This window comes from Gossypium hirsutum, chromosome A09, assembly GCF_007990345.1.
Source record: "Gossypium hirsutum isolate 1008001.06 chromosome A09, Gossypium_hirsutum_v2.1, whole genome shotgun sequence".
Taxonomy (NCBI): Eukaryota; Viridiplantae; Streptophyta; class Magnoliopsida; order Malvales; family Malvaceae; genus Gossypium; species Gossypium hirsutum.
Genome location: NC_053432.1, coordinates 43098574 through 43111073, shown reverse-complemented (window position 1 = coordinate 43111073; position 12500 = coordinate 43098574). Strand labels below are relative to the sequence as shown.

The 12500-nt window shown below is 36.4% G+C and overlaps 1 protein-coding gene, 1 non-coding gene and 2 pseudogenes across 2 annotated transcripts; 2 read left to right on the top strand and 2 right to left on the bottom strand.

Moving 5' to 3' along the window:
- Positions 1 to 4743: 4743 nt before the first annotated feature.
- LOC121205995 (protein Ycf2-like) lies at positions 4744 to 5808 on the bottom strand. Its single transcript, XM_041076145.1, has one exon. The coding sequence runs from the start codon at positions 5806 to 5808 to the stop codon at positions 4744 to 4746; it is 1065 nt and encodes a 354-aa protein (XP_040932079.1).
- Positions 5809 to 8789: 2981 nt separating this feature from the next.
- Positions 8790 to 8861, bottom strand: TRNAN-GUU (transfer RNA asparagine (anticodon GUU)). The gene has a single exon. It is a non-coding gene; the product is annotated as a tRNA-Asn (tRNA).
- A 20-nt stretch (positions 8862 to 8881) lies between these two features.
- On the top strand, positions 8882 to 10261 carry LOC121206758 (protein TIC 214-like; annotated as a pseudogene).
- A 1451-nt stretch (positions 10262 to 11712) lies between these two features.
- The window catches only part of LOC121206759 (protein TIC 214-like), a 2543-nt pseudogene continuing 1755 nt past the window's right edge, over positions 11713 to 12500 (top strand).

Sequence of the window (12500 nt, the reverse complement as noted above, 5' to 3'; positions counted from 1 at the left end):
AAAAAAAGAATGAGGCCTTTGGTCAATAAATAAAAATTCAATTACAAATTAACAGGTTGATAAGAATTTCGGATTCCTTTTTATTGAAAATTAAAATATATTAAATATTCGTAATTATTTCGAAATATATAGTTTCAAAAAACAAAATACCCTTTTCTTTTGAACAAAAAAGAATCAAAAACGAAACTATCCAATAATTGTGCTTAGAGCAATTCACGCCTAATAGATTAGGATTTTATTCAATTAGGAACGTATCATAAAAAAAATTCCTGGTTGGGTCAATAAGATCATGAAAAGCATTTCGATTTATTTATCTCTTATTTTACACAGAATGGATTTGCCTGGACCAATACACGATTTTCTTTTAGTTTTTCTGGGATCGGGTCTTATATTAGGAGGCCTGGGAGTGGTATTACTTACCAATCCAATTTATTCTGCCTTTTCATTGGGATTGGTTCTTGTTTGTATATCCTTATTTTATATTCTCTCAAATTCTCATTTTGTAGCTGCTGCCCAGCTCCTTATTTATGTGGGAGCCATAAATGTTTTAATCCTATTTGCTGTGATGTTCATGAATGGTTCAGAATATTATAAAGATTTTAATCTGTGGACCATTGGGAGTGGCCTTACTTCGTTGGCTTGTACAAGTATTCTTGTTTCGCTAATTACTACTATATTAGATACATCATGGTACGGGATTATTTGGACTACAAGATCAAATCAAATTATAGAACAAGATTTGATAAGTAATAGTCAACAAATTGGAATTCATTTAGCAACCGGTTTTTTTCTTCCATTTGAATTCATTTCAATAATTCTTTTAGTTGCTTTGATAGGTGCAATTGCTGTGGCTCGTCAGTAATAAATCTTTCTAACTAGAAATAGCAAGCAATCAAAATGAAACCTTTTTCTGTTTTTTCTGTCTTATCGCATCCATTTTCTTTGAATTCTATTTGAATATTGCTCGTGTATAAAATAGAAATTCGTTGATTCGATATATTTCCAATAGATTCTTTTTTTTTGTTATACTCTAGTCAATCAAATCTGTTGAATTATTGTTCATATTAATAATGAATCGAAATTGATAAGGAGTTGGTCAATGATGCTCGAACATATACTTGTTTTGAGTGCCTATTTATTTTCTATGGTATTTATGGATTGATCACGAGTCGAAATATGGTTAGGGCCCTTATGTGTCTTGAACTTATACTGAATGCGGTTAATATAAATTTTGTAACATTTTCTGATTTTTTTGATAGTCGGCAATTAAAGGGAAATATTTTCTCAATTTTTGTTATAGCTATTGCAGCCGCTGAAGCAGCTATTGGATCAGCTATTGTGTCCTCGATTTATCGTAACAGAAAATCAACGCGTATCAATCAATCAACTTTGTTGAATAAGTAATATTAATAATATTAAATTATAAGATTCACCAATTTGAATTAGCATGTACAATATGTTGGAATCTACATCATGTTTTCGAAAACGTAAGAAATCAAAGTATCTTGGTCCTTTCTTATGAGTTGATCCCGAAGGAAATTGATTAGAAAATTTCTGGTAAATCGTTGATTCATCTGGTGTTTAACTATATTTATTTACAAGTTTACTAGATTGAAATTTTATGATGTTCAAAAATTTATAGATCCCATGTCACATTCAGTAAAAATTTATGATACATGTATTGGGTGTACTCAATGTGTCCGAGCCTGCCCCACCGATGTGTTAGAAATGATACCTTGGGATGGATGTAAAGCTAAGCAAATTGCTTCCGCTCCAAGAACAGAAGATTGTGTTGGTTGTAAGAGATGTGAATCCGCTTGTCCAACGGATTTCTTGAGCGTTCGAGTTTATTTATGGCATGAAACAACTCGAAGTATGGGTCTAGCTTATTGATACGGTCCAGAAAACCCTAGTTGAATACATTTTGAATCCATTTGATTTTTTTTACTGAAAAAACCCGTGCTCAAAAAGGTTTTTTTTGAGCACGGGTTTTTCTGGTCCAAGTGTATCTTGTCTTTACCACGAATTATTTTCCTTGGTTAACAATAATTGTATTTTTACCAATATCTGCAGGTTCTTTACTTTTCTTTCTTCCTCATAAAGGAAATAAGCTAATTAAGTGGTATACAATATGTATATGCATTCTCGAACTCCTTCTAACAACCTATGCATTTTGTTATCATTTCCGATTGGACGATCCATTAATCCAGCTGGCGGAAGATTATAAATGGATAAATTTTTTTTATTTTTACTGGAGATTGGGAATATATGGACTTTCTATAGGGCCCATTTTACTGACAGGATTTATCACCACTTTAGCGACTTTGGCGGCTTGGCCAGTTACTCGAGATTCGCGATTATTTCATCGACCTTAGCCCTAAACTTTTCAGCCCATATTTTCTAAGTTTATCCACTAGGGCCTTACCAATTTTAACTATTTCAACAACCCTTTGTACTTCATCAGGTCAGTTAGCAAGGGGAGGTGGACGTGGTATTTCAGGGTGGTTTTTCAGGTATTCCTCAAACCACTCATCCATCATATCGAAAAAGGCTGCTCTCACCTCTTCTCGGCCTTCAGACATAAGCCTTCTACTACTACTAGAGACAGCTCGTTGTACGGAAGTTGGATCATGGTCTTGGCTCCCTCCGACTCATCTTGGGCTTGATTGGAAGACATTTACTATATTCAAATACAATTAAAAAGTTTGGAAATGTCACACTATCAAAATTTGTTTAATGGCATGTATAGCTAAACTCGTTACCTGCTATGTTAGTTTGAGAATCAACTAAACCTGGCTCTGATACCACTAAATGTAACACCCCTTACCCGTACTCAGGACCGGGAAAAGGTACGAGGCATTACCGTACACAAACATGGCATTTTTGAAAAATACAGGTTATAAAAATTTCATTTCAATTTAAAAACCGATCAAACAAAATCATATTGTCTACAATATAGACCTACGAGGTCCAAATCATACATTAAAAATTATCTGGGACAGAACCAAGAACTTATGAAAATTTTGTAAAAATTCCTAGGGTTAAGCATCACACACCCGTGCGGAGGCATTGCACACCCGTGTGCTTGGGAGCACACCCGTGTCCCTTACACATGTAGAATTATTACAATTTATTTTTCATTTTGAACCTACAGGGGTTTTCACACGGCCGAGCAGACGCCCGTGTCCCTCACATAGTTTAGACACACCTGTGTCCAGATATTCTGCTTATGACATCATCATCGATCTAGAGGCACATGGCCAAGGCACATGCCCGTGTACTAGGCCGTGTCCTCCACACGGTTGAAACACACGGCCGTGTCCCTGCCCGTGTGTTTACTATCATGCAAACTAACCTAAAAATTCTAGGTGCAGGGGACACACGGCTGAGTGACACGCCTAAGGAGCTGACCGTGTGTGAGACAAATGCCCGTGTGTCTACCCGTGTGGACCTTTTTGGAGGCTATTTTCCATGCCAATGGTCACCCTCAACATCCATACACATTTATAAACTTCAATGGTATTTTGCATGGCCTAAATATGTCCATAACCTACCTTGGCATAGTCTTTTGCATGTTAACCTCATCTCATTGGTTTAGTACATGCTAGGTTATCCTTTTTGTATTAATGATTACCACTCCAATAATCACATTTTATACTTGACTCGTTTTATAACTCATTGCCAATTATGACCTAACCATCTCCTAGTGATTCGACCACATTACACATATCCTTCCGTGGTATATCATATTAACCATCTAATGAAATATTCAAGCATGACATGCATAATTAGTAGGTTTACAACCTTCATCAAAATGAGCCATATCCTATGGCCATATACAGAATGAATAAGTATATAATTCAAGCCCTTATGTTGGCTAGCCAAATGATACATATAAAAAAATAACCAAGGAACACCCGTTCGGGCTAGATCCTTTCTATATTGATATTAGCAGATTACCCGTCCAGGCTAAATCCTTCTCTGCAACACATGCAGGATCTCAAGTCATGTAAGCCATAATTTAACCATCAGATATCCTTTTTTATTTCAACCGAGACATTTATCATCTATTCATTTACACTAGCACGTCTTATGGATTATCATGCAATGAATATTTAATTATCATACATTCAAAAACATGCTTTTTTAAGTATATTAAGAGTTTACTTCGGGTTATACGAATTTACCTGATAGTCATTTCGGATTCGTGTCTCGGTTATTCTGAAACCTTTTGTTTTCCACAATCGATCTCCGGAATTGGTCCCTTGGGGTCTATATCAATAAAATTAGACTATTAATACATCACAATTTTCATTTTAGGATTAAAACTCACCTCAGGCAAAATGACTATTTTGCCCCTAACCTTTCACAATATTTACAATTTAGTCCTAAGGCTCGTATAATGAAATGCATGTAATTCCTTGGCTACCCAAGCTTAGCCGAATGTTATTCACACTTATAGCAGCCCATGTTTTTCCTTCATTCTATATTTTTCTACCGATTCTCACAACTTTTACAATTTAGTCCTTCAAGCCATTTCTATGAAAAAGCACTAAGTGAAAGTTGTTTACCATCCTTTAAACTTTCATATTCCTTCATAAATCATCAAAACACAAACATCTAATGCATGGGTACTTTTCTAAACATGAACCCTAACATGACATATGGGTAGAAATAGAAAGCGCACGTTACGAGGATCTCAAAAATATGAAGAACATTAAAAATGAGGCTAGGATGATCATCTCAGAATCGGTCTGATTCTATCTCCGTTCGTTCCGTTTGAAGAAAGGAAGGATCCCAAAGAATCGATCTTTCTTTTAGTTGTTGAATCTCTCTTTGATTGATCAATGTGTGATATTCCGAATCCTCATTACTAATGGAATCGAAACGATCTCTGGATTGATCAGAAGATCCTTTCAATTGGCGAGAATCCGTTACTTGAACGAAACTAGATCTTGTGGAATCATATTGAATATTTGACGATACATTCCGTACCTTGCTAAAAAATCGATCCCTGTTTACCAACCATACATTGTCTAACCAAATCCAATTCTCTCTCGATATGTTCCTCAAAAAATCTAATTCGTGTGGATTCTTCCCCCAACTAACGAAGAGATCTTGGCGGAATTGCCACATATGAAATTGAGCACAATTTTGCAAAGAAATAGCCCACTTGCCTCTCGAGAAGAGATGGGAAACATGCTCAATATCATTTGATTGAATAGTTGACCCAGCTCCTTGTTGTTTGAAGAAACCCTCCACTTCAATTGGTATTTTTTCACGAAAAGCAAACATGAGATAACAAATCCAGTCTTTCACTAAGATTTCGAATAGCTGTCCCGAGTTCAAGTTGATTATGTTTCGCCTCTTACTCGGAGAAAGACGATCAAACAATTCCCAATCATGGTCGTTGCGGATCGAATCATCCATATAATATACAAAAAGAAAGTCCAGATATTTGATATCTTTCTCTTTGAATGAGATCTCAATTCCAGCGACGGTTTCATTAGATATCTTACAACTAGAATCCCTCTTTTTTTCGATCCAGTTCCTCCACCACCGCGAACCCCGGTTAGATTCAGGCATGATACACTTTTTAGTTATTGGGAGAACCCAAGTACTCTCTTTCGGATCCAGGAAACAGCTCTCAGAGATCTGTTTTCCTTTTGGAAGATACAGGAGCAAAACAATCAACCTATTGATATTGGAAGACCCAAAAGATTCTTCCCATGTATCATTTCTGGGTCCAATGGAATTCATAGGTATAGGAAGAAGCCCTGTCAAATAGAGATTTTTTCTTTCGACCATATTTCGATTGTTAATACGATATATAAGGACCGCTACTACAAATAGTACTACACCCTTGATCGTGAAATATCGATTGCTTGTTAAACCCTGTGAATTGCGTGAAAGTAGGATACTCCAAATTCGGGGTCCAAGAGTTTTATAAAACGTTCTTGGTGGAAAAAAATGTGAATGAAAGATCCCACTGAATTGAATTGGGTCCATGAATCTAAGAAATAGTGAGAATTCTTGATCTCTCTCAATATCTCTCTCAATTCGAAAATCCAGGATTTGAATTGATGTCCTTTCATTGATTCCTCAAAAAGAAGGACAAATGCTCGATCCTATCCATCCGGCTTATTGGGAGTCGTTTTCATTCCTCTCACCTCTCCAGATTTTTTCCAATCCATTGTTCTTCGTTTTAAGAACGAAAGTCAATGTCAATGATTTTTTGTGTTGTGTCTTGCGTATGCTCTAATCTCAGATATTTTTTGAATTCTAGCATACAATAGCTAGTTTAGCTGCTTTCTTCGCATGATAAAACCTTAATCATCATGAATTGAATTTTTATGGGCATACTGAACTGATCTCCTTTGGGTATCCTCTGCAGGGGAAAGAACTAAGATGGAAGGACGGACGATCGACAGGAAAGAAAGTGACTGCCCTATCCCTCCCTTGATGGACCCCTCTAATTTGGTCAATTTGAATCTTGTAAAACTTCTTAACTTGGAAAATGTGGAGGTCATTGCTCATACCAATGAACTGAAGCGGATGTTGAGCTTGCCATGTTCAGTACTTTAAACTGAAAAAGAAAAAGTTTCAAACCGGGGCTAAATGATTTTTTTCATCTTGTGAGGAGGCTTCACAAATTTATATTGGGGAGGGGTTACAACAACAGATGGTGCTTCTTTCTTGGATACCGTCAAGATCAAGACTAAGAAGAGATGTTTTCTGGGATTTATCAGAAAGATATGGTATTCACTCGATCGTTGCTTCCTTGTGAGGTGATGGAATTTATTAAGAGAATCCCTGAGGAGACTACTGGAAAAGAGTCTTTCCTTCAAGATGGTTACATCCTGCAATATTCACCCTCCCTCCAAACTTTATTTTCGGTGCCAGGTGTTAGCTTCATGTCTTTGGATCTTTCTATATCAATGCTCAATCTAAAGCTCCCAGTCTGGTACGCCAAATGTGAATCTCATGAAGTTGAAGCCAACAATTTGGAATCAGCGGAGGGGCACTGCAGAAGCATCTCATGATATAGATGCACTATTAGGGATAAAAAAGGAGGCAAAACCTCAACTCAACCAAAGCATGGCTTGAAGATCACTTTTATCATCAGAAAGGGCGCGAGTTCCAATTCATCAGAGAAATAGATTTCGGGCTTGGGTATCCATGGCACCCTATTTGAACTTGTTGAAAAAGGGGCGTAGCGAAAGCAACAAATCCTTTAACAGCAGCAAAGACTTCGGATGGGAAACCTTATCTTAATAGGAAGTGGCCACTAAATAAAGTAAAGAGTTCTGCCTTATAGCCAGAGCCCTTTATTATGGCCTTCATTTTTTTCCTGCTTCAAGCTTGGGAAAGTGTGCTTACTTCGGGGATGAAGAATCAGTTGAACTAACTCGACTAAGAATCCTAGAAAGCGGTGCCCTTGGTTCAGTTTTTAGAGAAAATGCTTTTGATTTGGTCCTTTCAGCAGTTGGCGCGTAGTATCCATCCTGTAACTGACTCTCATCAATTGGTTGAATAACCCACCTCTTACTTACAAGCTACAAGCAAGGGGAATCGCTTCAGGAAAAGAGCTCGAATGATAGCTGGCTCGCCTAAGTGGTAGAGAAAGTTACTTCGGTCAATCCTTTATAAGCCCTTTTTCACGAAAATCGGTAACCGGTGCGGTAGAAGAGAGCTCCTATTTCACTTGACGTTTACTAGCTTTCAAGCCAAGATAGAAGAGCCTTGAATGCTTGCTCTCAGAATTCTTCTAGTGAGATTGTAGACCCAAGAATGCCTAATAGAGCCTACTTCCCACTAGGGGTGACAGGATTTTCCTCTTAAAATTCCGGAGGTTTTCGATCTAACATCAAGACTTGAAAGCTCTCTCTGTGCACTTCTCTTTGCTTGGCGCTAGCTTGATTCTTTTTCTTTTCTTGAGTTTCGAAAACGGAAAGAACGTAGGATAGGATAAGTGAGGATACGGAATGAATGCTCTTCGATGCTAGCTAGGTATTTATGGACGGACACTTACCTTTTTTGACAAAGGGTGGGAAGACTTCGCCTTAGTATAATCGTGTAAATCACTATTAGGAGAATAAGGGAGCTTACGAAAAGGGCTATCAAACGGCTGTGACTTTCAATTGGCCTTGTCTCGCTTAACTCGTCGAGTAGTGATTATCCCGGAAGGAAGATCTGTTCGAAAGGTCTCGCCAAAAATCCGTATAATGATTAGCTCCTAGCCCCTGCTTCTTGAATTGGTGCTATCATCGTATAATAATCTTCCAATTAAATAAATATGCTCCTTTTTTACACTCCTGGTAATAAATCGGCTATCGGCAGCATTCACAGCTGAGCTGATTTTATCACTCTCACTTGCAGCCTAGTCTGTAACAAGAACCATGGCATTCGATGCTTCCTGTACTGCTCCTGTCTAGCAAACAGCCAAAGATCGTAGCGTGTCTACTATTGCTATTGATTCAACCTCCTCCTCATATAAAGTAAGAAGTGCCACATTCCCTTTCGCTCGCCACAGCCTCCCTACTCAGGAATTAGCCTAACGGCAGAGCTCTTGCTGCACTCAACTCAAAAAGGCTACACAAGCGCGATAGAGGAGTAATTAACGCGCGTTGAGCGAGCAGCAAGGTTTCTATTCGACCACGTGAACGCGGTTTATCCGTACTAATGTAAAAGACTGCTCCTGCACAGGGAACGGGTTACCTGCTCTTAACGGTCAAAGCGAACCCTTTCATTCTGACATTCTGAATTCTTTAATTCGGAATGAATCAAATCTCCTCAAGTAGGATTCGAACCTACGACCAATCAGTTAACAGCCGACCGCTCTACCGCTGAGCTACTGAGGAACAACGGGAGATTAGATCTCATAGAGTTCAATTCCCGTTCACAACCCATGACCAATATGAACTCGAAGTTTCCTTCGTAACCCCCGGAACTTCTTCGTAGTGGCTCCGTTCCATGCCTCATTTCATAGGGAACCTCAAAGTGGCTCTATTTCATTATATTCCATCCAGATCCCAATTCCATTTTTATATTGTCATTGACATGACATAAGAGATGTCGGTTCTAGTCTATCTTTTTCTATTTCTATATATGTATATGGAAAGTTCAAAAATCATCATATAATAATCCAGAAATAGAAAAGAAAAAAGGGAGGTTAATGATGATTTTAAAATCTTTTATACCAGGGAATATAATATCCTTATACATGACGATAATCAATTCGGTCGTTATGGTCAGACTCTATTATGGATTTCTGACCACACTATCCATAGGTCCCTCTTATATCTTCCTTCTACGAGCTCGGTTTATGGAAGAAGGAGAAGAAGGAACCGAGAAGAGAGTATCAGCAACAACTGGGTTTATTGCAGGCCAGCTCATGATGTTCATATCAATCTACTATGTACCTCTACATTTAGCATTGGGTAAACCTCATACAATAACTGTCCTAGCTCTACCGTATCTTTTGTTTCATTTCTTCTGGAACAATCACAAAGACTTTTTTGATCATAGACGTCCTACCAGAAATTCAATGCGTAATCTTAGCATTCAATGTATATTCCTGAATAATCTCATTATTCAATTATTCAACCATTTCATTTTACCAAGTTCAATGTTAGCCAGATTAGTCAACATCTATATGTTTCGATGCAACAACAATATGTTATTTGTAACAAGTAGTTTTGTTGGTTGGTTAATTGGTCATATTTTATTGATGAAATGGGTTGGGTTGGTATTAGTCTGGATACAACAAAATAATTTAATTAGGTCTAATGTACTTATTCGATCTAATAAGTATCTTGTATCAGAATTTAGAAATTCTATGGCTCGAATCTTTAGTATTCTGTTATTTATTACCTGTGTTTACTATTTAGGCAGAATACCGTCACCCATTCTAACTAAGAAACTGAAAGGAATTTCCGAATCGGAAAAGTGGGGGAAAGTGAGGAAGAAAGAAACATAGAAATAGAAACTATTTCTGAGGGGGGAGGGGCTAACCAGAAACAGGGGACCGAAGAAAATACTTCTTCTTCCCTTTTTTCGGAGGAAGAGGTGGATCCGAGCAAAGAAACAGAAAAGCTACGAGTGACTGGAAAGAAAAAAAATAAAGGGCGAATTCCACTTTCGTTTTAAAGAGACATACTATAAAAATAGACCGGTTTATGAAACTTCTTATCTGGATGGGAATCAAGAAAGTTCGAAGTTAGAAATATTAAAAAAAAGAAGATAAATATTTATTATGGATTGAAAAACCTCTTGTGACACTTCTTTTTGATTCTAAACGATGGAATCGACCTTTGCGATATATAAAAAATGACCGGGTTGAAAATGCTATAAAAAATGAAATGTCACAATATTTTTTTTATACATGTCAAAGTGATGGAAAAGAAAAAATATCTTTTACGTATCCACCCAGTTTAGCAACTTTTGGGGAAATGATACAAAAAAATATATATTTTTTCACACCAGAAAAATGGTTTTCTGATGAATTGTATACTGATTGGAGTTTTATCAATGAACTAAAAAGAAGAAATTTGAGTAAGGAGTTTATAAAAAGAGTCGAATCTTTAGATAAGGAATCTTTTGATCTGGGCATACTTGAAAAAAGGACTCGATTCTCTAATAATGAAACTAAACGAGAATACTTGCCTAAACTATATGATCCTTTCTTGCATGGACCCTACCGCGAAAGAATCAAAAAATGGGGTTCCCCTTTAAGCATAAATCAAACTTATAAAAAAAAACACGGATCCATTTTGGATAAATAAGATTCATGCTCTACTTCTTACTACTGATTATCACGACCTTGAACAGACACTAGATACACTCAATATAAAATCATTAGCAACAGAAAAAGAACTCTCTTTATTGACATTGACAGAAGATGAACAGGGAAATATCGATTCCGAGGATCGAGTCAAAATTTTGAAATTTTTATTCAATATAGTTATAACTAATCCCAACAATCAAACAATTAGAAAAAAATCTATTGGAATAAAAGAAATAAGTAAAAAAGTTCCTCGATGGTCATACAAATTAATCGACGATTTAGAACAACAGGAGGGAGAAAACGAGGAAAATGTAACAGCAGAGCATGAAATTCGTTCAAGAAAATCCAAGTGCGCCGTGATTTTTACTAATAACCAGGCAAACGCCGATACTTATACTAATACCAAGGATGCTAATGATCCTGATCAAACAGACGAAGTGGCTTTGATACGCTATTCGCAACAATCGGATTTTCGGCACGACATAATAAAGGGTTCCAGGCGTGCCCAAAGGCGTAAAACAATTACTTGGGAGCTGTTTCAAGCAAATGTACATTCCCCCCTTTTTTTGGACAGAGTAGACAAACCACTCTTTTTTTCTTTTGATATTTCTAGACCGCTGAAACGAATATCTCAAAATTGGATATGTAAAAACAAAGAATCAAAAATTTCTGATTATACAGAAAAAAAGATCGAGAAAAAAGACGAGGCCAAAAGAGAAAAATACAAAAGAGAAGAGAAAATGAGGATAGAAATAGCAGAAGCTTGGGATAGTCTTTTACTTGCTCAAGTAATAAGGGGCTCCGTGTTAATAACCCAATCAATTCTTAGAAAATATATTATATTACCTTCACTGATAATAGTTAAAAACATTGCCCGTATGTTATTATTTCAATTTCCTGAGTGGTCTGAGGATTTAACGGATTAGAATCGAGAAATGCATGTTAAATGCACTTATAATGGTGTTCAATTATCCGAAACCGAATTTCCAAAAAACTGGTTAACAGACGGTATTCAGATAAAGATCCTATTTACTTTTTGCCTGAAACCTTGGCACAGATTTAAACTACAACCCTCTCATAAAGATCCAATGAAAAAAAAGAAAGGTCAAAAGAATGATTTTTGCTTTTTAACAGTTTGGGGAATGGAAACTGAACTACCTTTCGGCTCTCCTCGAAAACGGCGTTCGTTTTTTGAGCCTATTTTTAAAGAACTAAAAAAAAATAAAAAAATGGAAAACGAAATGTTTTATAGCTTTAACAATTTTAAAAGAAAAGACTAAATTGTTTCGAAAAGCTTCAAAAGAAACAAAAAAATGGATCACTCAAAGCATTCTATTTCTAAAAGGAATAATAAAAGAACTTTCAAAAATAAATCCAATTCCATTTTTTGGGTTGAGAGAACAATATGAATTGGGCAAACTAAAAAGGATTCGATAATCAGTAATAAGATGATTCACAAATCATCCCTTCAAATTCAATCTATGGCGTGGACAAATTATTCATTAACCGAAAAAAAATAAAAGATCTGACTAAGAGAACAAACACAATCAAAAATCAAATACAAAAAATTCTAATTATAAAAGACAAGAAAAACGAATTTCTAACTCAAGAAATAAATAGTAGTTCTAACAAAATAAGTTATCAGGATAAAATATTAGAATCATCAAAAAAATTTTGGCTAATAGTACAAAGAAGAAATATTCGATTAATCCGG